General features: G+C 33.3%; 3 protein-coding genes across 4 annotated transcripts; all 3 read left to right on the forward strand.

Moving 5' to 3' along the window:
- Positions 4,062 to 7,536, forward strand: LOC109335310 (cell division control protein 2 homolog C). Of its 2 annotated transcripts, none has more exons than XM_019571446.1 (5): positions 4,062 to 4,106; positions 5,108 to 5,752; positions 5,884 to 5,953; positions 6,332 to 6,470; positions 7,137 to 7,536. In XM_019571446.1, the coding sequence occupies exons 2-5, from the start codon at positions 5,116 to 5,118 to the stop codon at positions 7,227 to 7,229; spliced, it is 939 nt and encodes a 312-aa protein (XP_019426991.1). In that variant the 5' UTR covers positions 4,062 to 4,106; positions 5,108 to 5,115; the 3' UTR covers positions 7,230 to 7,536. The 2 variants fall into 2 exon arrangements, with proteins under 2 accessions (XP_019426991.1, XP_019427000.1); XM_019571455.1 differs by lacking the exon at positions 4,062 to 4,106 and adding an exon at positions 4,368 to 4,673.
- On the forward strand, positions 16,796 to 21,072 carry LOC109335326. Its single transcript, XM_019571466.1, has 6 exons — positions 16,796 to 17,112; positions 17,229 to 17,495; positions 18,011 to 18,184; positions 18,616 to 18,722; positions 18,933 to 19,243; positions 20,256 to 21,072. The coding sequence occupies exons 1-6, from the start codon at positions 16,990 to 16,992 to the stop codon at positions 20,855 to 20,857; spliced, it is 1,584 nt and encodes a 527-aa protein (XP_019427011.1). The 5' UTR covers positions 16,796 to 16,989; the 3' UTR covers positions 20,858 to 21,072.
- Positions 21,413 to 24,923, forward strand: LOC109326667. The gene is made up of 6 exons (XM_019559400.1): positions 21,413 to 21,434; positions 21,525 to 21,817; positions 21,955 to 22,035; positions 22,467 to 22,573; positions 22,784 to 23,094; positions 24,107 to 24,923. Exons 1-6 carry the CDS (start codon positions 21,413 to 21,415, stop codon positions 24,706 to 24,708), a joined length of 1,416 nt encoding a protein of 471 aa, XP_019414945.1. The 3' UTR covers positions 24,709 to 24,923.

Here is a 25,234-nt window from a genome sequence, read left to right on the forward strand (position 1 = left end):
GATGAGATGCCATCAAGGAGAGATGTGCTTGTTCCTCAATTTCTGGTTTAGAGGCGAAACTGATATCGTTATCTTCCGAAGCTATGTATGCTCTACTTCCGGTCTTTATTTCATTCTTTCCCTTGAATGAATTCTTTTTCAAATTTGGACAATCCATCTTCATATGACCAGCCTTGCCACATTCGAAGCATGTAAAAGTCTAATTTGAAGTAGAGGCATCGTTGTTCTTGGTGAACTTTCTTATTTGTCCAGTTCTACCACCTTTATTCCTTTTGAGGAATTTGGTGAATTTCTTCACAAGAAGACTCATGCCTTCTATCTCTTCTTTATCGGATTCATCCTCTGATGACTCATATTTGTCAACTTTTGCTTTTAGAGAAATATTCTTCTTTTTCTTCTCCTGTTCTTCATGTTGATCCAGTTGGCTGAGTTCTAACCCATGTTCCTTCAACTTTCCAAATAACGCAGCCAAAAACATTTTCGATAAACTTTTCATTTCAAAAATGGCTGTTACCTTTGGTTGCCATGTTCTGGTAAGTGATCTTAGAACTTTCAAGTTCAAGTCACTATTAGATAATACCTTACCAAGAGCAAGAAGGTGATTTGTAAGATGGATGAATCTCTTTTGAAGATCCAGTATCTTCTCTCTAGGTTTCATTCGAAACATTTCATATTCTTGAGTTCAAGTCACTGTTAGATAATACCTTACCAAGAGCAAGAAGGTGATTTGTAAGATGGATGAATCTCTTTTGAAGATCCAGTATCTTCTCTCTAGGTTTCATTCGAAACATTTCATATTCTTGAGAGAGCGTGTTTAGCTTTGACCTTTTTACTTCCTCCGTTCCTTCACGTGTGGTCTCTAGAGTATCCAACATTTCCTTAGCAGATTTATAGTTAGATACTCTAAAGAACTCATCAATTCCAAGAGCAGAAGTGAGGATGTTCTTTGCCTTTAGGTCATATTGCACCTTCTTCTTATCTTCATCATTCCATGAAGATTTAGGCTTTATTTCCCTTACATTGTTTAGAACTATGAAGGGTTCATGGGGTCATTCTTCAATTGCGTTCCATGTATCCAAGTCTTGGGATTATATGAATATCCTCATTCTGATTTTCCAGAAGTCATAGCATTCTCCAACAAAACTTGGAGGGCAGTTTAGGTTAGAAGCTTCTCCTAAGAATGATCTTGCGGATATCTTTGATGTAGGATCAGTTTTGAGAATAACTTACTCAAAAAAAGCTCTGGTGCCAATTGTAAGACTGAGATTGCAACTAAGAGGGGGGGGGGGGGAATTAGTTGACTAAAAATTATGACCACTTTTTCTGCAAAATGAAGAGTTAAAGTGCAGCAAATAATATTGCAAAAATAAACAAGAATAAATCAAAAAGGTAAGGGAGAAGAGAGTACACAAGGATTTTATACTAGTTCACCTTCTTGTCCACCGAAGGCTACGTTCAGTACTCTTACAACATAATATATTTTCCACTAAATATTATGAGTTATAATTACAATATCTCACCCCGAGATCTCTATGTACCTTACACACTCACTAATACTTATCACATTGGAAAACACCTTTTCAAGTAACTCTATCGCCTTTCTATTCACACCCCGTGAAAGAACGTAATACAATGAATTTGAATTTGAATGATGGCTTGGATTGCCTTTACAAGTATAAAATATAATAACACTTGCAATCCAATCAACTCTTTTGTATACTTAGTAAATAATGTTCTTTGAGTTTCACAAAACTTTAAAACACTTTACTTCAAACAACTAAAAAAATAGCTTTGAAAGTTTGAGTTCAAGTTACTAGAAGTGTAGAAAACTATTTCAGAAAAGTGTAGGAAAGTTGTGAGAAAAGTGTGAAAGAGTTATGAAAGAGTTGTTTTCATTGTGAGTTCTAAGGCCTTTAAATAGGCATTCCAATCAGTCATTGTGCCTTTATGAAAGAGTAGGAATTGTTTGGAATGAAGGCATTTCGTTTGGGAAAACCCTTGAGTTTCAAATCTGAAAAACTGATGTAATAACTCTCAGTAACCGATTACAGCAAGTGGGTAATTGGTTACCCAAACGTGACATTTTGAATAATTACCTTGAGTAATCGGTTACTCACTTGAGTAATCAGTTACTCAAACTCTCTGTCCAACAGTAAAATTCACTTAGAGTAATCGGTTACTCAAATTTGAGTAATTGGTTACTCCAATTTAAATATTGTTGGATAACTGATTCTCACTCATGCAACCTATTACTCAAATTTCAGTAACTTGTTACACAATATTTTGAAAAATATTTTCATTTAAAACTTGAAGTGTTTCAATTCCTTTTAAAATATTTTGAGATTACTACTTTAGTATATTAAAGAGTATAGGATAGAAGTACCAATTTAGACTTAGACTAATTGTCTTGAAGCTTTAATTTTCTTGGACTTCATAAGTAATATTCCTTTTCTTCTTTTTGGTGATGATGATGTCTTCATCAAAACCTTGCCAAGACCAAGAGCAAAGATCTTCTTCATATGGCCTTCTGTACTGGGTGTGTTTGGAGAGGCCTTGTGTACTCGCATAATCTAAAGAGGTTTTGTTTACAAGTGATCAGGAGCCTGAAGAAACTAAGTTAAAATAATATTCAATGTTTGAAGAGATTTGTTGTACTAGTAAACATGTGATTTCACGACTTATAGTGAAAGCTTTATGTTACTAAGGACTAGACATGGCTAAAGGTAGAGCCATGATAAAGTCACTGTGTCCATACTCTTAGCCCTTAATGTTTTATATTTTGTTTCTGTCTAACCAAAGGGGTCATCTAACCAAATGTTTATCAACTTATCTTAACATGAGTATGAGTGTGTGCACTCTCCATATTCATTGCTCTGAAAAGTTTACTTGTATGTGTACCCATACACTCCTTTGTCTAAATGCATGTTTAGTTAAGCCAAAAAATCTCACACCAATACTCAAGTATTAATATTAATAAACACAATATAACTTTTTGTGTGTTGTTATTATCTATTTCAATAAGGGCTATTCACTTTGATATTAAAAATAACATATTAATAAATCCTTCATATTTAAAAAAAATAAGCTAAAGAATTAATGTGATAATATTTCTAAGTATAAAACTATACATTAAACTTATTTGGTATATATATACACACAATTTGAAATTTAACATTTACAAGTTTATAATTAAACTTTGAATGGAAAAAAAATTATTGTTGAGATTTTGGTCATACATCCTAAAATTAATTAATTCATCAACTGTATGGCAAGACTACTTTTGGTTAAAATTAATAAATGACCAAATATTAAAATGTCATGGAATGATTTTTTTCAATATAAAGCCTAATCAAGTTCAAATACGATTTGATCAAGTCAAAATGACTCAAGATTAATATGAGAGAATTTTCATGTACATAAATCCAACTATTTATCATGTGTGACTATAGGTGGCATTTGAGTTATTCATTTGGATTTGAGCAAAAAACTTGAATATTATGCGAGCTAAAAATTACCTATCTAAGCCTAATAATAATTTGATTTCACAGCTTAATGGAGCGAGTTTTTATATGGCTTTAGCGGGTTCAAAGTGTAGCCAACTAATTAATAAGTATTATTAGATAAGGCCAAAATAGGTGGGGATTTATTTGGAAGGAGTTTTAGGAGCCTAAATCTTTGCACTTACAAAATTTGAAATTGAGTTGAATAGGACGTGAATTGTGAAAAGTAGTAAATAGTAAATGAAAATATAATGAAAAGGTGAGTGGGGTTTTGAAGTAAAGGTTTTGAAAAACAAAAGGGCGCGTCTTTAAGGACTGGATCTGAAACTGCTCCTTGCACTACCATCACCCCATTCTCTGTGTATATGTGTATATACTATATGGATATATATAAATTATCTTATATAACCATTAAAATAATTACATATATCTTATTTTTTTAAAAATATTTATATAGAAAATAATTAAATATATATATAAAATAATTTTAGTGTTTAGTGGTCCGAAGAAACCATATGAGAGTAAATATTTTATTTTCCTGTATATATATTCTATTTTACACTTCATTCCCATTTCTATCACTACACTCACTACCCTAGTTACCAGGTTTTTCTTCTCTCTCTCCTCTGTTCTATTCTGATCGGAGTGGTGACGTCATCACTTCTTCGCACCATTCACGGTTTCGTTTATATTTACCCTCACGATCATTACGCCACAGTCTTTAACTTTCTTATTTCATCATCTTGCGATTGTAGCAGATTCAAAAGTTGTTGAATTTGTGTTTATTCTTTTCTTTGTCTCTTAACCTTTTTCCATTATATATTATTTGCTTATATTGTAAGTCTAAATTACATTGAAATTGAAATATGCACTGTTGTTATAAAAACATGCACCATCTTACTGCTGCTAACAACCAAAAGTATAGAAAAATGTATATTAATTTTCATCAAGTAACAATGTTAGAGGGAGTTCCGGTACAATGGTAAGGTTGTTTTACGGGACCTAGATGTCATGGATTCAAATGCCGGAAATAACTTATCTACCTCGCTACTTTCATGTACGTGGGAGCCTGGTGCGCTGGATCACCATTTTTTTAACGAAGTTAGGTGGAAAATGAATAGAAAATTAAAGGACATTGTGTTTGTTTCTAGGATTGGGAATCAGATTTTAGAGGTGGATGAGTTGCAGTTGGAATACTTCAATTATGTTTCAGACTCAAAATATAGTTCTAAACACCACAATTTTTGGTACAAGTATAATAGCAAGACACAGGAAGAAAAAATGGATCTTGATGTGATTTATGGTTAGCAAAAATAGTAGGATTTTTCTCAGTTTCTTGTAACATTTTCATAAAACATGTTCACTTGGTCTTTTTTCCCATTGCATTTACATTCCTTTCCATGTGGTCTTTTTTGCTTCAATGATGTGTTTGAAAATTGATATTTATTAACTTTCCACATTTTATTTGTGTAAATTGGATTGGAAATGAATCTACATTGAAATATTCCATCTTGTTATGATAACATGTATCATTTAAGCGGTTGTGAACATATAAAACATAAAAAATAATGATTTTTGATGTGAGGTATATTGTACAAAAAATGTAGGAGATTTAATGGAGAAGTACGAGAAGCTAGAGAAGGTTGGAGAAGGAACATATGGGAAAGTGTACAAAGCATTGGAGAAGGCCACAGGGCAGGTTGTTGCATTGAAGAAGACTCGTTTGGAGATGGACGAGGAAGGAATACCTCCAACCGCTCTGCGAGAAGTGTCCCTTCTTCAGTTGCTATCACAATCGATTTACATTGTCCGCCTTCTCTCTGTTGAGCACATCGACAAAGTCCCCAAGGCCTCAACACCTTCTGCTCAAACTAAGCCCATCCTCTACCTTGTATTTGAGTACCTTGACACTGACCTCAAGAAGTTCATTGACTCACACCGCAAGGGCCCCAACCCAAGGCCACTTCCACCTTCCCTTATTCAGAGTTTCCTGTTCCAGCTTTGCAAAGGGGTGGCTCACTGCCATAGCCATGGTGTCCTTCACCGCGACCTCAAGCCTCAGAATCTCCTTCTAGATCAGCAGAAAGGGATACTCAAGATCGCCGACCTTGGTCTTGGACGAGCCTTCACTGTCCCTCTCAAGAGCTACACCCATGAGATTGTCACTCTCTGGTACAGGGCACCTGAGGTGCTGTTGGGATCCACCCATTATTCCACCGGGGTTGACATGTGGTCTGTTGGATGCATCTTTGGTTCGTATATTAGTAAAATCATTCTTTTTATGTATCTGCGACGTGATGTTTGATCTACCTGTTTTACTAGTTAGTTGCAAATAGTTTGTTTATTTATGTAGCTTTTGCCTAACTGAATTTTGGTTTTCTAGCTGAAATGGCGCGAAGGCAAGCTTTGTTTCCAGGGGATTCTGAGTTCCAACAGCTCCTTAGCATATTCAAGTATGACTATCCCTTTTATAGAATCATTCTAATGACATGTAAATTAATTTCAGGCAAAAAACATGTGGGTATTTTGAAAATTATGAGACCCATAACAAGGTTAAGATCAAGAAAAAAATCATAAAGTTCCAAAAGAAGCTCATGACTTATTTAATTTGTGTTTGAAAGAATTTTGGCATGTAGAAATATTAGTTGTTTTATTCCATGATGCACTTTAGTGCATAATTACTGCACCTGCTATGATAAGATAAATCACCATTCGTTTCAAACATTCTTGTGGATATTATTTCTATTGGTAGATTTGTTATATTTCTCTTCACTTTTGTACCTTTTCATACTTTTTCTCACTGACTTCATTTTCTAATTTGATCCTGCAAGGATTTTGGGAACACCAACTGAGGAGCAATGGCCTGGAGTTACTTCTCTGCGTGATTGGCATGTCTACCCACGGTGGGAACCTCAGAACTTAGCTAGGGCTGTGCCGTCCTTAGGACCTGATGGAGTAGACCTTCTCACGGTTAGTGTTCCTTCTAACTGAATGCTGTTGGCCTGTAGATCCATGAGCCTTTTGAGGACAAGCTCATATAAATGCTAATGCTAGAAGATAGTTTTTCGATCTAAATTGCATCATTAACCATCCATTGAATTTGAGGATGCCACTCTATAGTTTGTTTTGCCACTTTTTTGGAACATCTTCTAGGCATTATTACCTGAAAAAGCGTGTATGTTCTTGTATGTAAATAACTCGGTACTTCCTGATGGATCCTATTTCTTTTATGCTTTGAGAATACCAACAACAAACAAGTAAAAATGTTGTGTTTATTGGACTTGAAAAATGAAATTTAATCCAAGTATCAGACTCTAAATCCAAAGGGGCTGGATGGAACTTGAATAGAATAGCTGGTTTTGCTTCATTCCTGCCCACTGTATCTTTTCATGGCTTAATAAGTAAACAGGACATTAATCACTCAATGAAGATTTGTAGTATATCATAGGTTGTGCAAGTTATACGAATATATGAAATCTTATAATAGATTTTAGGGTAGATATACCATAACACTTCAATTGTTCATGCTGCTATATATGCTACCTTCACCTTCTCTATGTTCAATATTGTATTCTGTTTTTAATTTTTCCATCAAACTTTGTCGGAGTGATTGTATGTAATTCTTGCCCCTTGCAGAAAATGCTGAAGTATAATCCTTCTGAGAGAATCTCTGCTAAGGCAGCACTTGATCATCCCTACTTTGACACTCTTGACAAGTGTCAATTTTGATGTTGACAAACCCAAAGGTTTGTTGCGGAGTTTAGTTTATGAAAATTAATTCGTGATATGGAGTTTAGGAATCTTTCAAACTGATGTTATGTAATATTTTGTCATCATCATCTTGTTGATATGAAGAATTAAGTAGAATGTTGCTTTGCTGATTCTATAGTACTTTGCTTGTAAGTGATGCCAATCTTTTGGGCAGTTCATAACCTCCTTGGTCCGTGGAGAGGACCCTTTGAAATACTTTTACACATTGTCAGTGACTATGCTATGCTAAGAACTATAATGTAAACGGCTACCTGTGGTTCTGTTCCGTGTATTAGTTTTATGGACTATTTACCTTCATTACTCATTACTCTCTTTTATCTCCACTCATCACAAAGGGTCATATTTCCTTTTAGCCATTGTAATGTTTTATTTTATCAATGATGGGCAATCCATACCAATGTTCATGAACTGAAGCTGCATATGTACATTACATTACACTTGTTATTGACTTATTATAAAGGGTAAATGATAGTTTATTGTACCATGACCTACTTGCTTGTTTCAACCATATAAATGGATTTGTGTAGCTTGCATACTTGATTTGGTTTAAATCCCACAACACCAGGAGGTACATTCATGTACGCTTCTTCATCAAGATTTGCATGGAGAAAGACATTGTTAATGTCAAGTTGATAAAAATACTAGTCTTATCAAGAAACAATAGCTAAAAGAAGTCTCACTGTAGTGAGTTTAACATTAGGAACAAAAGTGTAAGTAATCTAGGCCATTTGTTTGGGTATAATCTTTAGCAATAAACCTAACTTTATATCTCTTAATGCTCTCATCAGAGTTGTAGTTGATTTTGGTGGAAGATAAAAAATGGACCAAGTTTTGTTTAATTCTAGAGGGTTAAGCTCATTTTGCATTGTTATGTTCCAATGTTGAGATTTAGTAGTTTGGTTATAAGTCTTTGGTTCAGATTCAATTCAGATGGGTAAAGCATGACTAATATATTTAGAGGATAAAGAATGGTAAGATAAGACATAGGATAATGGATGAGTAATGCCTTGAGATGGAGGGGGAGACGAAGTAGCTTGATGGAAATCTTTAAGATATGAAGGGGGATGTCTATTTCTAGTGGATCTTCTAGGTTGGAAAGATGTTTGTGAAAGAGAAAGAGGTAGATTGGTGGGTTATGCAGTCTGAGATAAAGGTTGGTGTGAGTTTGAAGAAGGAATTTGAGTTCATTATGTCTAGCCTTGAGGGAAGGAGAATCATTGACAACATAAGGGAAAATGCGTTCATAAAAAAACATTTCTTGAGAGGAAGCTTTTCCTTGTTTTTAAGTCAAGTAGAAGATTACCTTTTGTTCCATATTGGTAGCTTGGGAAGAGAAATTTCCTTGCCCTTGGATCAAAATTTGTCCTACAATCACTAAGGGTGCAGGCAAAGCAGGTACTACTAAAGACTTTTAAATCGATCAAAGAGGGTTCTTCATTATGCAAGAGGGTAAAATGTAACTTACTTTGTAGCACAATGCTAGTAATATATTGATTAGGTAGCATGCTTTATAGCATAACACCAAAATGGGTTGGTCAAATGGGATTGAATAGTCCTAATGATATTCAAGAAGTATCTATGTTTTTTTTCAACAATTGAATTTTATTGTAATGTCTCTACATAAGTTTGAGGAATTATGCATAGACCTTGGCAAAAGGAAGGCATGAGGAACTCAAAACCATTGTTAATTCATAATGTCTTGATTACTTTGTCAAATTATGTTTGAACAAGATTGACAAAATTATGAACATGACCACGAGTTTCAGCCTTGGATTGCATTAAGAAAATCTAATTATGCTTAGTAAAATCATCTACAAACTAAGAAAATATTTATGGTCATGTATTAAAGGAATAATAATAGATCCCCCTATATCCATGTAGACAAAATCAAAAGGGGAATTTCTCTTATGTGTGCTACTAGATAAGGACAATTTGGTGAGCTTTCCCATATGACAAAAATCACAAATTATAGAAGAATCAAAATGCACCCAAGGACTTTTTATAAATGGTATGTAAAACAATATTAGAAGGGTGTCCAAATCTAGAATGCCACAAATTAAATAATATCTCATTGTAATTTTTATCATTAATGGTATTTACAATGTAAGTGTGGGTTTGAGTTCATTTTGAGCACATACAAGTCATTCAATAATCCAACATATCCTATCATCATTAAGGTAATCATATCTTGAATAAGGCAATGAGAATCATCAAATATCAATATGCAATTTGGTAAGCTTATGAATAAAAATCAAATTATATTAAAAGTCAAGTATGTAAAGCCCATTATAAAGGACGAAATCTGATGATAGTTCCATGCTTTGCAATTATAGTGGATCCATTTGAGAATTTTATAGAAATAGGTTTACTGGATTGATAATTATTAAAATGGAAGAGGAATGGACTCACATGATCACTGACTCCATTGTCTAAGATCCAATAAGAAATTTTACTTAAAACAAGATTGTGAGGGAGATCAAGTTGTGTAGAAGGATCTCTAGTATAATTATGTCTCAATTGATCGATGTTGTGTTTGGAGAGATTGACTTCAACTTGTTGGAGCAAAGAAGTTAGTTGAACATATTGCTTTGGATTGAATTGAAGACTGGTTTGCTTAGCCTTTTCTATGCCATCATCCATTTGCTGAGAATTAGAGATGTTGTTCACAATTCACATGGTGGTCTTTGATTTGTTGTGATTTGGTGGAAAGCCATATTTAAAATAACAGGTATTTATGATATGTCTTTCTATGCCACAATGAGTGCATATCTTCACTTGGTTTGTTTTTGAATTGTTGTATCCTCTTCCACCTATTCTACCTCCCATTCTTGTGAATGTTGAGTTATTTCTACCTAATGCAACCTTCCAAGGTTGTTCTTAGTCATGAGCATTGAACAAAAAGCCTTTGAATCAATCATGTTTGAACCAACTAGGTGTCTCTCAGCTTGAACAACAAGTGAGAAGACTTTGTTTAGGTAGTAGCTCCATTAAGAGGATTTGTGACATAGTCGTTTGAAATTGGCCATTCAAACCTTTCAAGAAGCAATTACATATTCTAATTCTTTGTGATCTTTGACACTCTTAACAAGATTACGTTTACATTGAACATCACATGTGCAAGAAGGTATTGGTCTTAAGGATTCCAATTCTTCCCATAGGATTTTTAACAGTGTGAAGTAGCTTGAGATGTATCTATCTCGTTGCCTAATTGAGTGAATTTCTTGTAACAAATATGAGACTCTCAAATAACCTCCTTCTAAGAAACAATCTCTTAAATCATAGCATAGTTCTTAGACACCATCTATATACACAGTGCTCGTGCAATTTGGGAAGAAATGAATCTTGTAATACAAGAAATAACTATGTTGTTGCATCTTTCTCATATATCATAATAAGGATTAGTGGTGTTGGGCATTGTGATTGATTCATCAACAAACTTGTATTTATTCTTGGATAGTGATGCCCCCTTCATGGGCCTACTCCATGAGTGATAGTTCTCACCTTCCAATGGTGATGAACAAGGATTGCACCTTGGTTTTAACCAGGGTGCATGTAGTAAGGACTTGAAAGATTTTGTAGATCAATTCTAAGAGATAATAAAGATGGATTGACCTATGATTCATCACGAAAATCGGATTCTACCATTTAAAATCTTAGTAAAGAAAAAATATTATGTTGGAAATCCTTGATTGGATTTCTCAATCAAATGAAGAACTGCATAGAAGAAACTGGTTTCTCAAAGAAAAAATGTGTAATTGAATTTCTCAATAAAATGAAGAACTATAGAGAAAAAAAGGATTTTGCAATGGAGAGAAAGAAATTGCCTTTGCTATTGGTGATTTATTGGAAATGAATTTTGAAGAATGTGAAAAAAGTATTACGTAATAGAGTCTAATACCATATTATAAATTTTGGATAAAATAATCTTAATTCTTATTGATTTGAATAGCCAATGATGGTTTTTATACAACTAACTAATGTTGCTTCTAAAACAAGCAAATAAGGAAGTTAGTTATTTAAGTAACTTTTAATTACCATAACAATTACAAACTGAATGGTTTAAACAAACAAAACTAACTAGAACATTCCAATCCTATGAAACTGAGAACAAATGATACATATGCATAAATCATAAGCTCTCTCATTTGGCTGGCCAATGGTGGCTATGTAATGGGAATGTCATGCTCCTGGAAGATGTGGAATGGAATATATGATGGATGAGAATGGAAGCATGTATGTTTAGGTTTGGTAATACTTGTTGATTAGTCTTGCTTTGTAGAGTTATATCCTTAGGTAATACAAAATGAATCTGCATGGCTCTCCTGCAAATCCCACTTTAGATTGTTTGGTATCATATGTCACCCTTTGGTTCTTTTGTGAAGAATCCACATTTAACTAAGTAATTGGAGTAACATTTTTTAACACAGAAGATTCATTGCTCATGACTAATTAACCAGAAGTTCCACCTTCTATTGTTGGTAATTAGTATGAGAAAACTCCAAATGTAGCATTAGTTTTAGATATCATTGAGAGGTAACTTCTTCCCACGCCCATTACCTCTCTCAAGGAATCAACAAAAAAAAGTTGAAAAATCAACTCGCCATTATTATCTAGCAACTACCACTCACTCATTGTTTTCAAATGTTGATATTATATATATATTAAGTCTGAAGTCATACACTGAACATAAGATATGTGTGAATGAGTTTATAAATGAAAAACACTCACGAGACTATTGCCTTTAGGCCTTGTTTGGAGTGAGGTTTTGGAGGAGAAGAGAAGGAAATAGATGGCTTTGAAAAATATTCCTCTTGTTTGAGAGTTGGATCAAGGAGAGGGGAAGGCTTTGGAGAGTTTCTCAAACTCTCCAAAACCCTTTATGTGTCCATTTTTAAATTCCCCTAATTTAGAGTTTTCCAGAGATAAAATGTCAAAATAGCTAAATATGTTTAATAATAATATATAATTACATATTATTGTTCATTTCTCATTGTTAATTACATTTTTAAGGGAAAATAAAAAAATGTTCTTACATTATCATTAGTTTATCCTTCTTCATCTAAATTTCATAGTCTCAAACAAGGGAGAATATTTCCTTCATTTTCCCTTCCTAACCCTTTGACCCCTCTCCTTCCATTTCCCTCATAACTCTCAAACAAATCCTTAAGGTTTTAGTTCAAGAGGTGATATTTCACTTGACTTTTCACATTTCTCATGTTCGGTAATAATGAGACTCCCCGATAGTTAGAGACTCCTCAATTATTGGCATTTCTTACAAGTAGTACTAGAGTCGATGGTTCAACTTAAACGTGATGGAATCAAAGGTAGTTGACTGGTAAGTGTGTAGTACTCACACTTGAAAGGGAAATTGTGGGGGTATATTCAAATGTGAAACAAAATATAAATGGAAATGACACATAGAACCATTGCCTTAAGTTTTGACTTTCCATTCTTCTCATGTTAGACAATAATGGAAGTTCCTAGTGGTTGGATGTTCCCGATCTAACAAGTTGCTTTAATATTAAGGTACATACTTTGGTAGGGAAACTATTTCAATTCTTTTAACTATATAATAAAAAAAACTTCTTCTAGCCACATGTCACATCTTCCTCACTTTTCCTCCCGAAAATGTTCTATATTATTATATGTATATTCTCATACTACATCCTTATTTTTTATACATTTTATATTTTAATGTTAATTACTGATTGACCCCTATGTTTTGTTATGTTAAAAAGGAATCTAGATCCTCTCTAGTACTACTAGAGAGTCCAGTATTGACAGAGATTGTGACATGTGGCGTTTAAAAATATTTAACGGTGCAAATTTTAAATAGTTTTTAATTAAAAGTATTTTTAAATTATCAAATTATTCTGGGTCTCACATTCCAGTACTAGACTGTCCAGTACTAAAGAGGATCTCAACTCGTTAAAAAAGTAATAATCATTGAACATATGAGGATTGAAATCTTTTTTCACATTTAAATTATTTCTCTTTATCTTTAATGTTTCATTTCATTTCTACTACTACCTCCTCGTCTCTCCCGTACCTCTTCATTTTTCACATAGAGGTGTAAGTTTGTAACTTCATACAAATCTTGGTGGATGAGCAATCGGGTGAACAAACATATAAATCTTATAATCTCGCTTTTGATAACAAAACCTTAATATAATCTCTTTATCTTCCTTTATGTATTTGTTTAATTTAAATTGAAAAAACTATACAATTTCACTCATTTCAATATTTGCATTAATGTATCTATATTATTTAACGTTTACTTTTACTTTAAGAATTATTGTACTTTTCACCCTATCAAAGCTAGCTTTGTAGTACTTTCCCACTGCATTTTAATATCACATTAGTTTAGATTCTTTAAATTTTCCCTATTATAATTTAAAAATCAAATTTGAAATTGAAGTTTTTATAACTTTTAAATATTTTTAACAAAAAAGACTCATATAGTATCACGATTTCCCTATTTTCTTTAAAAAAATCAATTTGAAATTGAAAAAAAATCAATTTGAAATTGAAAAAAATCATTTCATTTTCTACAACTTTAAAATATTTATTTAAAAAAATCACATAGTATCATGTTTCAGTTTCCTATTTTCATTAGAAAATTCAAACTTAAAATTGTCATTTATTTTCCTCATGTGTTTCAACAGACAAACAAATACATAGGTAACACATGTATTCTTAACAATGTGAATGTACAAATAACATGTATTCTTAACAATGTGAATGTACAAATAACATGTATTTTCTTAACAATGTGAATGTACATGAACGTGTTCTTAACTGTACAAATGCACAGGTAATATAAGTGTTTTTATACATGGGAATGGATGAGTGATATGCATATTCATAATCATGTGAATACACATATAATATGTGTGCTCTTAATAATGCGACAAAAAATATAGCCTCGTAGGAATACACCTAATTTGGCTAAGAAAAATAATATTCTTCTACACTATTTAGAAGGAACATATAACATATTATTTGGCTAATTAAGAATGTGAATCAACAAGTAGCAGTAGTATGTAATGATTGGTGGAAAAAAGAAACAAATATTCCAACTTGCTAGAAAGAAATTATTAGGATAAATATATGCACTAAGTACATATATCGATTAATACACACTCACTACTGGATTAACACTGAGAATTAGAATTTAGAAGTAGGATATATGAGGATAGCAAGATTCTGAAGAGTCCAGCTGATAAGAATTCTAAATTTTAGCCAACCTCTTATAAAAATGCTTGGATTTGTTGACTTTGTTCTTTACAGCCCTTATCTTATATTTTATGTCAATTTTGATTTTGAATAACTTTGACCACCTTTATTTCTCATTTCCCTTTAACTTTAATTTCCAACTTTATATGATTTAATATTAACGTGCTAGTTGTCATGTTTAAAAAAAGGAGAGAAGATAGGCAGATAATCATATTTAGTTATTAAGACAAAACAAAAACAAGAATTCCGTATTCCAAAAAATTTATATATCAAAATCATAAATTAATTAAATTTTATTAAGTAATAAAAATTTTAATTTATGTGCTTATGATTTTTATTTTTAATTAAGTGATACTTTTAATTAGGTTGTAATACAAAGTAAAAAAAGAAATGTAATCTTATTTTAATTTTATAACAATATGATGGGACCCACATTAGCTTACGTGTTAGATCCTCCGACCCGATTCTTACACGTGTCCAACAAAATCCATCACGCAATTATATGAGAACGTTCATGAACCCGCACCCATATTTTATCCAACCCCACACCATATGACGCGGTTTCATACTGGAGTGAAATCCCAAATATACCCCACACTAGGCGACAAAACCCACCATGTAACAGTTGAATGAAAATATTTATCTCCTCACTCCATAACTAAAATATAAGTCGGTAAATAATTATTAATCTTTTTAATGTGAAAAATGTTGATTAATTATAGGGATGGCAATGAGAACCACCTACGGATAGTAGCAGATAATAGCCATAATGAGTCGGATTAGAGTCTGTATTCCTGTATATAATTGAGACTCACTGTTGCATGGTTTGGGGTCCGGAGATACCCGTTATTCACTTCCAAATATATATCAACATAATTGTAATATCATGTTAATCACAATTGTAATGTTGTTAAACATTGATGTTATATTGTTAACGATTATGATGTTACTTGTTAATACATATGAGTAATCTAATGTTATGTTGATTCAATAGTTGTTACTAGGGCTAACAATGAACCGAACTAACTTGGTATTCGTTCGAAAATCGATTCGTTATTTAGCTCGATAAACTTGGCTCATGAACCAAATAAGCTGAACTTGAGCTGAAAATTAAGCTCGTTAAATAAACGAGCTGAACTTGAGCTGAAAATTAAGCTCGTTAAATAAACGAGCCGAACTTAAGTTGGATATAGTTCGACTCGTTAAGTACATGAGCTGACTCGATATATATATATTAAACTGATTTTTAAGTTTATTATGACACATATATTATTTTTTATATTTATTGTTATTATATATATAAACAAGATTATATTTATATATATAAACTTTTTTGAAGTATTTTAATTTAATTAATTATTTGAGTTGTCCAAATGAACCATTCGAACTGAACCGAACAGTATGCGAACTTTAATCGAGCCAAACTCGAGCTAAAATAATAATTCGTATCGAACTCAAGTCGAGTTTCGAGTCGAACCAATTCTTATCGAGTTAAACCGAGCTAAGCTCTGGTTCGACTCGGTTCGGCTCGTTTCCAGCCCTAGTTGTTACTAAATCAACCTTACATCATAAAGTTGAATTACTAACCTTGTTTTTTTATATGATTGTTTGAGTAAAATGAGTTGTATTTAATAGTCAAGTTAAATTACGTCTATAATTTTAAATTATATTTTATAATTTTTCTATTATTGATTGCTTAAATAACATAAAAGATTGTATGAAACAAACACATAATTATATAAATTACTCACAATCATTTTTAATATTTTTGAATTCGTTGGTACTCATAGATCCAAGAACGCGTGAGTAACAGACTCAACGAGTATTAGCATAAATCTAGAGCGAGTCTGGATCTAAAAATGAAACAATAAGGCGAGTCTAGATAATGCACTATCCAAATCTATCCACAATCATTGTCATCCATAATTAAGTAGTGAACGAATTCATGAAATGATTAATCTTAAAAATATGTATTACTTATCACATTGAAATCTTACACTTTTTACATTGCTTGGTAACTTAATTTATGTTTGATATAATTATTTCACATTTAATTATCAACTTATCATTCCGTATTCAGTGTTTTATCTTTGTCAAAAAAAATTTCACTTTTAATCAAGATCTTAATCATTTTTATTAAAGATAACACTTAGTTTATGATATATGAAAACATGGGGATTTTCTTCTCTTCATTTCCTAAATATTTTCATCATTTAATAGATTTAGTATTTTGAAGGTTAACATCCTCTCATTTTACTCAGAAGGATGAACTACACTACCATTTGATAGAGAAAAGGGCATATTGGTCATTTGGACTCTTCTTCCCTTACTATTCAAGCTTAAAAACGTCGTCGTATAATCTTAGGCACGTGACATTTACCAATGTTATCGTGCCACGCCCGCCATTGTTAAAGAACAAAGCTTTCATTGAAAAATATCAACTTTAACTCATTCGAACGCTATTCTCATCTGAGTCAGTATCATGGTTCAGCTAATGAAATCTGATAATGATAATCACTGCCTCAAAAAAGTCAAACTTGAAACCCAAGATGAAATTCCACCTCTTCACACCAACAAGCGACCCAGATTGGATTCTTCACCCAAGGTATCATTTTGATTCCAATTTTTTTAATCTTCATATTATTTATCTATAACCCATAAACAATTTCTTCTTTTGTTTTAGTTTTGATTGATTTCTCACTTGTTTTTGTTTTGAAACAGAGTGGTGGTTCTAGTGAAGATTCATTTTCAGTTCCACCAGCTTTATATGATCCCTTAGATGAACCAAGCCCTTTGGGTTTGCGTCTAAAGAAGAGTCCTTCACTATTGGATTTGATTCAGATGAGACTCTCTCAACAAGATGATGATCACAGAATATCAGTTAAGAAGGATCATAAGGGTGCCAAAGGTGCTGGTACTAGTACTGTAGATTCTAAACTCAAAGCTTCAAATTTTCCTGCTACTGTTTTGAAAATTGGGACCTGGGAGGTAAGCTTTTAATTCATGTCAATACTTTTTATTTTAATTTTATTAAATGTGTTAGAAAATAGAAATAAATGCATCGGGAAAAAGTTGGAGTTTCTCTTCCGGTAGAAATAACGGCAGAATCGTGTCTCATGTGGTTTTCACATGTGTGGAAGAGACCTTTAGAAGCACACGTAAGGAGAGTAGATCAAATTGAAGCTAGTTCAATTCCTAGAGAAAGAGGGATACCAAGAAAAAGCCTAGGGTAAATAAGAAAGAAAGACTTAGAGCTCAATGTTTTGTCAATGAACATGATTTGTATAAAGCATTATGACGTCGTTCGATCCATCTTGCTGATCCCACCTAGTATAATAAAGGTTTGGTTAGTGTTGTTGCTCTAAACGTGTGTATTAGAAAATATGGTAAGTTTTGTTGTGTGTTAGTAAGTATGGTAATTTTAGTGTGTTTTTTCTTATATGAATCATTTTTAATGTGTTTGTTGGGAAGTATGGTAATTTTGGTTGTTATGATATTTGCAGTATAAGTCTAGATATGAAGGAGACTTGGTGGCAAAATGTTACTTTGCAAAGCATAAGTTGGTATGGGAAGTACTTGATGGTAGTCTTAAGAATAAGATTGAGATCCCTTGGTCTGATATCATGGCTCTCAAGGCTAACTACCCTGAGGATGCACCTGGAACCCTGGAAGTTGTGGTAAGCATCTCTTCTTTCTGTTGTTTGACCAATAGTAGAGCCGAAAATCGGAGATCTATCATATATCACACATTTGACCCAAAATTTTAAGAGGCTTATATACTTTTGTACTCAATTCATAACAATTTAATGTAATGTATTGACCTAAAGCTTTAACACAATGAGAATGTGTCTTCTCTCACTGATATAACTTTGACCCTCAAGACATGAATTTATAACATTTCTAAACCTCAAGACATGTATTGACTTAATATTTTAAAATAATGAATCTAAAACTTTTAAGGGTTTTCTTACTTATATACTCTTTACTTAATTCATATTTCACCAACATGGGACTTTTAACCCTCAGGCTTGAATTTCTAACATTTCTCAATATGTTTGTTATTACTAGATTTAGGACCATGCTAAGTTAGTTTTCTTGTTTGTTGTAGCTGTCTAGAAGACCCTTATTTTTTAGGGAGATCAATCCACAACCAAGGAAACATACCTTGTGGCAGGCAACATCAGACTTCACTGGTGGACAAGCAAGCATACACAGGTACTACATGTGATCTTCTTTTTTGGTATCCAGTATCCATTCGCTGTCGCAATATTGCAATTTTAGGAGTCTCCGCAATTGCGGCTTCTGGCCGCATTGTAACTGCGACCATAATTTAAAACCATGCTAGTATCTTTGTAGTACTACACTGGTTTGTTGGTGAAATCAAAAGTGACATTAATACTGATGTTATTCCTTATATTGTTGTAGGCGGCATTTCATGCAATGCCCACAAGGATTGTTAGGGAAACATTTTGAGAAGCTCATTCAGTGTGATCCTCGTCTCAACTTTTTAAGTCAACAGTCAGATTTGGTGTTGGGTAGTCCTTATTTTGAACTCGGAACTGACCAAATTGAATCAAGCGGTGGCTTTGATAAAAGAAATGAAGAGCGTGCTAGTCTTTTTGGATTACATGATCTGGAATCAGGATCTGCAGTTCAATCTACTTCCTCCAAAAGTGAACATAATCATGGTAAAACTGTTGAAAATGTTTCTCAGGAGATTACTTCTCCTAGCTCAGGTAATTGCTATGATCTTATTATATCATTTTAACTTGCAAAATTTGTCTTGATATTTCTCTTGCATTATGTGTAAAGTTCTAGGCTTTTGCTAAGGGGTAATTGTTTAATAGCTTCATTTATTTCAAATTTTTAACTTAGAAACAGTTAACAAATATTGCTAAGAAATGCTGAATCTTATGTGAAGCTGCAAAATTTGTGACTCAATATTCTTAGATTATGTATAATCTTACGCTTTATGCGCCAACTGGCCATCACAAAATTTCTTACATGTTTATGTTCAAGGGTGTATTTGAAATAAGCTTAATAAACTGCTTATCATATGTAAGCTATGTTTTAATTATCCTTATCTTATGTAAACTACTTATTTAATGACTTTTCAATAAGCTATTTGAAATAAGTTAACAAGAGCTTATTTTCGTAAGCTTTTCTGGCAAGCTTATTGGAGAGAACTTAAAAGAGCTTAATTATTTTCATAACTTTTTTTGTAAGTTGTTTTCGTAAGCTTAAACTGTTTACTAACAAGGCGTTGGTCTAGTGGTGTAAGGTTTCACTAGATCTCCAGAAAGACCAAAAGATCAAGTGTTCGATTCACGGGAGTGACACTTATTGAGAGGGAGAACCACACACCCCAAAATGAATTAGTTCCTTATTCATAATGTGAGGGGATATACCTTTCATAGTACCAAAAAGGCTTTTTCATTAGCTAATGAAGCTATCTATAAGTCCCCCAAGTCACCTCTTCTATTCAGATGGACTTTTAGCCCTCTCATGCTTCATGTGTCCCTTTCGGAGTGAATTGCTAACAAAGAACAAATTTAAATTTATTCGGCAATATATGTATCTTAAAGAGATTCTTACCAGTTACCACTACACTTCCACTATAGGATTATAATCATACTATAACTATAACAATGACATGCGTTATGTTAATTGTTATAAAACTTCTAAATTTGGATATCATACTTATGCTCTTTGTTATGATCTTATAACGCCTTTATTTACCATGTGTAGTGATGAACACCAATGCAATGAAAGATTTCAGAAGTAGAGGACCTGAAACATTGAAGTTTCTTAGTAATCTAGATCAGATAAAACTGCCAGGACTTCACCCTTCTATGTCAATGAATGATTTAGTAAGCCACATTGGAAATTGTATTTCAGAACAGTGTGATAGCCAATATAACAGATCAATTTTGGAGGAATTTACACAATCCTTGTTCAATGATACTCAACTCACAACAGAAGCTTCTGATGAACAATATATCATGTCAAGGGTGAACTCATTATACTGTCTTCTACAGAAGGATCCTTCAGCAGCCCAAGACACAACTATGATCAGAAATGGAAATGGTTTTGATGTGAATGAGGGTGGAAAATTTGGTATGAGTCATAACATTAGCACCACTCATGTGTCATCATCATCATTATCATGCAAAAGCGAAGAGGTTGAATTTGAAGGTGAGAATGATGATGGTTCTGGTTGCAAGCAGGAGGGAAGTGGCATATCTAGGAAGGAATCATTTGGTGAGTTGCTAATTAATCTTCCAAGGATAGCTTCTATGCCACAGTTTCTGTTTCAAATGGCTGAGGATTCTGGTAATCATGTTAGATAATGATTATGTGCCAATGCTTCTAATGTAGTCTTTCAACAGTGTGAATATTGTATATATAGCCAGTTAAGTGACTCTATAGTGGGATTCAGAAATTCACATTTTGATGAAGAATCCTACTAAACATGATGTGATGCCTTATATTTTCAGTTGGACAAAGTAAGAGAATAAATATGTAGAATGCTTGTAACATAATATATGCGAAAATCCTTGATGGCTATAGTTGAAAAGTTGCAGCATAATCTGTGCTTTACTCATTGTTATTTTAAGGTGGAAAGTCATTCTTAGAATCTTGTGATACCAAGTAAAGTTGTATTGATCAAGTCTCAACAATAACATTTTCTCATTAAAAATACCTTATACATATAGAAGAGGCACTGATCCTAACATGCTTGACTTGTCCAGAAATAGACTAACAGAAAAGCTCCCCACTGGAATTCCTCTTAGATTTTGCATGAAATCAGAATTTTCATTAATCTCTCACAATTTGCTTGTATTAGAGAATAAAGAATACTTAGAAGAATGTTAGTTGTTATTGTTAGACTGTTAGTATTAGTTATGTATCTCGAGGAAAGGTTAGGTAAGCTTACTGTGTAAGCTGTACCTCCTCATATAAATACCCCTCTCCTCTTTCAATTGTAATTAACTTTCATAATCAATAAAAATTCAGTTACTTCATTTCTATCTCTCTCTATTCTCTCTCTGCTTGCTCTCTTATATGGTATCACGCAGCCACGGCGTCTTCAACTGCTCCTGGTACCTTGCCGCTGTCTTCACCATCGTCTCTCCTTCTCCGCTGCAAAGAGTATCTTCTCCACTGGTTCTGCAGCCAATCGTTTTGTTCTTGGCATGGATATTCCTCATTACTTTCTCTCTGATGATGATCCCTTGATTAACAAAATTAATTTTGCTTACCCGGGATCATGGATTCTCAATTCTTTGTTAGAAAACCTTCAACTTAGGGTTGTCGATTGCACTCATTTCTGGCAACCGTGGGAAGAGTTGCACAATTTTTGAAGTTCCCAAATGAAAGCTCGAGGAAGATAGCTTCGTTCTCAACTTAGGTCAATCACACAAGGTTATTGAGGAAAGAAGGTTAGGTAAGCTTAATCCCTTGGTCTGATATCATGGCTCTCAAGGCTAACTACCCTGAGGATGCACCTGGAACCCTGGAAGTTGTGGTAAGCATCTCTTCTTTCTGTTGTTTGACCAATAGTAGAGCCGAAAATCGGAGATCTATCATATATCACACATTTGACCCAAAATTTTAAGAGGCTTATATACTTTTGTACTCAATTCATAACAATTTAATGTAATGTATTGACCTAAAGCTTTAACACAATGAGAATGTGTCTTCTCTCACTGATATAACTTTGACCCTCAAGACATGAATTTATAACATTTCTAAACCTCAAGACATGTATTGACTTAATATTTTAAAATAATGAATCTAAAACTTTTAAGGGTTTTCTTACTTATATACTCTTTACTTAATTCATATTTCACCAACATGGGACTTTTAACCCTCAGGCTTGAATTTCTAACATTTCTCAATATGTTTGTTATTACTAGATTTAGGACCATGCTAAGTTAGTTTTCTTGTTTGTTGTAGCTGTCTAGAAGACCCTTATTTTTTAGGGAGATCAATCCACAACCAAGGAAACATACCTTGTGGCAGGCAACATCAGACTTCACTGGTGGACAAGCAAGCATACACAGGTACTACATGTGATCTTCTTTTTTGGTATCCAGTATCCATTCGCTGTCGCAATATTGCAATTTTAGGAGTCTCCGCAATTGCGGCTTCTGGCCGCATTGTAACTGCGACCATAATTTAAAACCATGCTAGTATCTTTGTAGTACTACACTGGTTTGTTGGTGAAATCAAAAGTGACATTAATACTGATGTTATTCCTTATATTGTTGTAGGCGGCATTTCATGCAATGCCCACAAGGATTGTTAGGGAAACATTTTGAGAAGCTCATTCAGTGTGATCCTCGTCTCAACTTTTTAAGTCAACAGTCAGATTTGGTGTTGGGTAGTCCTTATTTTGAACTCGGAACTGACCAAATTGAATCAAGCGGTGGCTTTGATAAAAGAAATGAAGAGCGTGCTAGTCTTTTTGGATTACATGATCTGGAATCAGGATCTGCAGTTCAATCTACTTCCTCCAAAAGTGAACATAATCATGGTAAAACTGTTGAAAATGTTTCTCAGGAGATTACTTCTCCTAGCTCAGGTAATTGCTATGATCTTATTATATCATTTTAACTTGCAAAATTTGTCTTGATATTTCTCTTGCATTATGTGTAAAGTTCTAGGCTTTTGCTAAGGGGTAATTGTTTAATAGCTTCATTTATTTCAAATTTTTAACTTAGAAACAGTTAACAAATATTGCTAAGAAATGCTGAATCTTATGTGAAGCTGCAAAATTTGTGACTCAATATTCTTAGATTATGTATAATCTTACGCTTTATGCGCCAACTGGCCATCACAAAATTTCTTACATGTTTATGTTCAAGGGTGTATTTGAAATAAGCTTAATAAACTGCTTATCATATGTAAGCTATGTTTTAATTATCCTTATCTTATGTAAACTACTTATTTAATGACTTTTCAATAAGCTATTTGAAATAAGTTAACAAGAGCTTATTTTCGTAAGCTTTTCTGGCAAGCTTATTGGAGAGAACTTAAAAGAGCTTAATTATTTTCATAACTTTTTTTGTAAGTTGTTTTCGTAAGCTTAAACTGTTTACTAACAAGGCGTTGGTCTAGTGGTGTAAGGTTTCACTAGATCTCCAGAAAGACCAAAAGATCAAGTGTTCGATTCACGGGAGTGACACTTATTGAGAGGGAGAACCACACACCCCAAAATGAATTAGTTCCTTATTCATAATGTGAGGGGATATACCTTTCATAGTACCAAAAAGGCTTTTTCATTAGCTAATGAAGCTATCTATAAGTCCCCCAAGTCACCTCTTCTATTCAGATGGACTTTTAGCCCTCTCATGCTTCATGTGTCCCTTTCGGAGTGAATTGCTAACAAAGAACAAATTTAAATTTATTCGGCAATATATGTATCTTAAAGAGATTCTTACCAGTTACCACTACACTTCCACTATAGGATTATAATCATACTATAACTATAACAATGACATGCGTTATGTTAATTGTTATAAAACTTCTAAATTTGGATATCATACTTATGCTCTTTGTTATGATCTTATAACGCCTTTATTTACCATGTGTAGTGATGAACACCAATGCAATGAAAGATTTCAGAAGTAGAGGACCTGAAACATTGAAGTTTCTTAGTAATCTAGATCAGATAAAACTGCCAGGACTTCACCCTTCTATGTCAATGAATGATTTAGTAAGCCACATTGGAAATTGTATTTCAGAACAGTGTGATAGCCAATATAACAGATCAATTTTGGAGGAATTTACACAATCCTTGTTCAATGATACTCAACTCACAACAGAAGCTTCTGATGAACAATATATCATGTCAAGGGTGAACTCATTATACTGTCTTCTACAGAAGGATCCTTCAGCAGCCCAAGACACAACTATGATCAGAAATGGAAATGGTTTTGATGTGAATGAGGGTGGAAAATTTGGTATGAGTCATAACATTAGCACCACTCATGTGTCATCATCATCATTATCATGCAAAAGCGAAGAGGTTGAATTTGAAGGTGAGAATGATGATGGTTCTGGTTGCAAGCAGGAGGGAAGTGGCATATCTAGGAAGGAATCATTTGGTGAGTTGCTAATTAATCTTCCAAGGATAGCTTCTATGCCACAGTTTCTGTTTCAAATGGCTGAGGATTCTGGTAATCATGTTAGATAATGATTATGTGCCAATGCTTCTAATGTAGTCTTTCAACAGTGTGAATATTGTATATATAGCCAGTTAAGTGACTCTATAGTGGGATTCAGAAATTCACATTTTGATGAAGAATCCTACTAAACATGATGTGATGCCTTATATTTTCAGTTGGACAAAGTAAGAGAATAAATATGTAGAATGCTTGTAACATAATATATGCGAAAATCCTTGATGGCTATAGTTGAAAAGTTGCAGCATAATCTGTGCTTTACTCATTGTTATTTTAAGGTGGAAAGTCATTCTTAGAATCTTGTGATACCAAGTAAAGTTGTATTGATCAAGTCTCAACAATAACATTTTCTCATTAAAAATACCTTATACATATAGAAGAGGCACTGATCCTAACATGCTTGACTTGTCCAGAAATAGACTAACAGAAAAGCTCCCCACTGGAATTCCTCTTAGATTTTGCATGAAATCAGAATTTTCATTAATCTCTCACAATTTGCTTGTATTAGAGAATAAAGAATACTTAGAAGAATGTTAG

Source organism: Lupinus angustifolius, chromosome LG02, assembly GCF_001865875.1.
Source record: "Lupinus angustifolius cultivar Tanjil chromosome LG02, LupAngTanjil_v1.0, whole genome shotgun sequence".
In the NCBI taxonomy this organism is placed as follows: domain Eukaryota; kingdom Viridiplantae; phylum Streptophyta; class Magnoliopsida; order Fabales; family Fabaceae; genus Lupinus; species Lupinus angustifolius.